General features: G+C 49.0%; 1 protein-coding gene across 1 annotated transcript; it reads left to right on the plus strand.

The window, feature by feature from the left end:
- Positions 1–9: 9 nt before the first annotated feature.
- PHACADRAFT_203418 (uncharacterized protein) lies at positions 10–1,710 on the plus strand (the record flags this gene model as incomplete). Its single annotated transcript, XM_007403403.1, has 8 exons — positions 10–180; positions 235–300; positions 354–633; positions 690–823; positions 896–1,069; positions 1,132–1,323; positions 1,394–1,569; positions 1,623–1,710. Coding segments are annotated over 8 exons (1,281 nt in total), but the record flags the coding sequence as incomplete, so codon positions are not given.
- Positions 1,711–2,009: the final 299 nt, after the last annotated feature.

Raw genomic sequence — 2,009 nt, forward strand, 5'->3', positions numbered from 1 at the left:
GAAGATGAGCAAGACAAGGAAGACTTGGAGTCATCAGGCTCTGAGTTTGCTGTCAAACTGGGGCTTGATGAAGATGAAGATGAAGATGAGGAAGAAGAAGACGAAGATGAAGATGAAGGTGATCTTGAGGATGAGGATGAGGAGGGAAGCAGGAGCGCAACCATAACTACGAAGAGCAAAGTACGCACAACTACTTGACACACACTGCACCTCTTACTAACGCCTCTTTTGAAGGACAAGAAGACGAATGGCCGTGCACAGATGACAACGACAAGCCGTGCCTTGCAAGCCAAACTCGAGGTACGATTTGCTTTCTCTTTCAATGCTGCAGCTCATATTCTTGATGGGTCAAGCGTTCTCGGTTCAAGACCAACAACTTTCCAACTGGTAAAGGAAGTACTACCACTCGGAAAGAAGGTGCTGTCACCACCAATACTGCCGGAAATGTCTCTGAACCCCAGGCCAACGACCAAGAAGCTGCTGCTCTCAGTGAGCAGCCGCCAGATGCTGATATCACTGCGCTGGTCTTGAATGCAAAAGGTCAGTTAAATCTCAGTAGCCAGCAGCAATCAGTCACACGCGTCATGAACCGCTTTCATGAGGAATGCATCGCTGATGCGGCCTTCAACTGTGGTACAGTTTCACGCTACTCATCCTTGGTTTATTATCTGATTACTGCTGCATTGTAGGAATCTATCCCGTCTCTCTGCGGGTCCCATCTCAGCTTGACCTTCTCATTGGGGCTGCGACTATCGAGGATGTTCCAGAGATAGCAGCAAAAGTGATGGCTGATCGTGACTATGCTGCGAAGATTATTGTGTCGGTGAGCCAGGATAATGGTATTTTATGAGACCGTGACTGATATCACACACTATCATCTCTCCACGGTCAACAGGGCGAGCAACGCGTTGTGCTCATACGCGGCAACCTCAAGGGGCTGTGCAAATCCAGCGTGCCGAAGGAGTATGGCCTCACCTCGGACAAGCCTGGTGACCAGACCAGGCCATGCTTCCATCAAGTCGGAGCCCTGGTACACGACCTTGGCTACATCTTCCCTGGCGATATCATGGTATGTTATCTTTAAAACCCTCTTGTTAGCATATAACTAACAATTGGTTTTGTGCGACACAGGGCCGCATTGATGGCAGTGCTCCATTCAAGCGTCCGATCTTTGCCGAGATCATTAAAGAGACTTTATTCTCACCCCGCCGTGGCAAGCCTTCACTTGCAGTTGCTCACTCCGTCCGGTTTGTGTCATCCAGCACTGAGAAGCCACTCGAGAAGGAAATTTCCATACCAATGCTTGCTCTCGCGAGTGCTGTGGTACGTCTTGCCTTCGAGTTTCTAAACTTAACTGTACTCCAAGTCATCAACCTAACTAATACTTTAGTAGATCCGGCTGACTTTAGATGACTGGGCAGGTGGTATCGAGCCAGCGGAGGCCTCGAAATACACCGCTGCCAAGGCCGAGGAAGAATACAACAACGTCATCGAGTTCTTCGATGACCTTCGCAAGAACCGTCCAAGATTCTACCACCGCATCCTTCATCAAGTTTATGTTGACGTCTGGTAAGCTACTCGCTTGCTATTGTCTGCAGTAACTAATACCCACTGTGCGACAGCTCCAGTGGTCTCGCTGCTACTCCGGCATCCCAAAGATCAAAGCAGGCCGTGCGTGGGGCGCTTGCGCGTCTTGTCTTTGATGACTAGCCCTGTTCGCCGCTGTTGGTGTTGCGGTCATCGTCACACTCCGGACGTTCATAATACAGTATGTATGCATGCTCGCATTGTATTCAGTGTATTGTATCTACGAACTAGTGCTTCTAATGGTAGTGTAATGACCACCTAAGCATGCTCTAAGTGTTATTAAGTACGATAAGTTGACTAGGTAACTGGGGGACTGATCTAGGTAACCTAAGGTGTCCCAATCAACTAACTACGTGTAACTAGGCGAAGTTATATCTAATTAGCCCCGGAGGTTTTCCCTGATGTTCTTGGAGGCTTCCGCC

The sequence above is a fragment of the Phanerochaete carnosa genome (genome assembly GCF_000300595.1).
Source record: "Phanerochaete carnosa HHB-10118-sp unplaced genomic scaffold PHACAscaffold_1128, whole genome shotgun sequence".
NCBI lineage: Eukaryota > Fungi > Basidiomycota > Agaricomycetes > Polyporales > Phanerochaetaceae > Phanerochaete > Phanerochaete carnosa.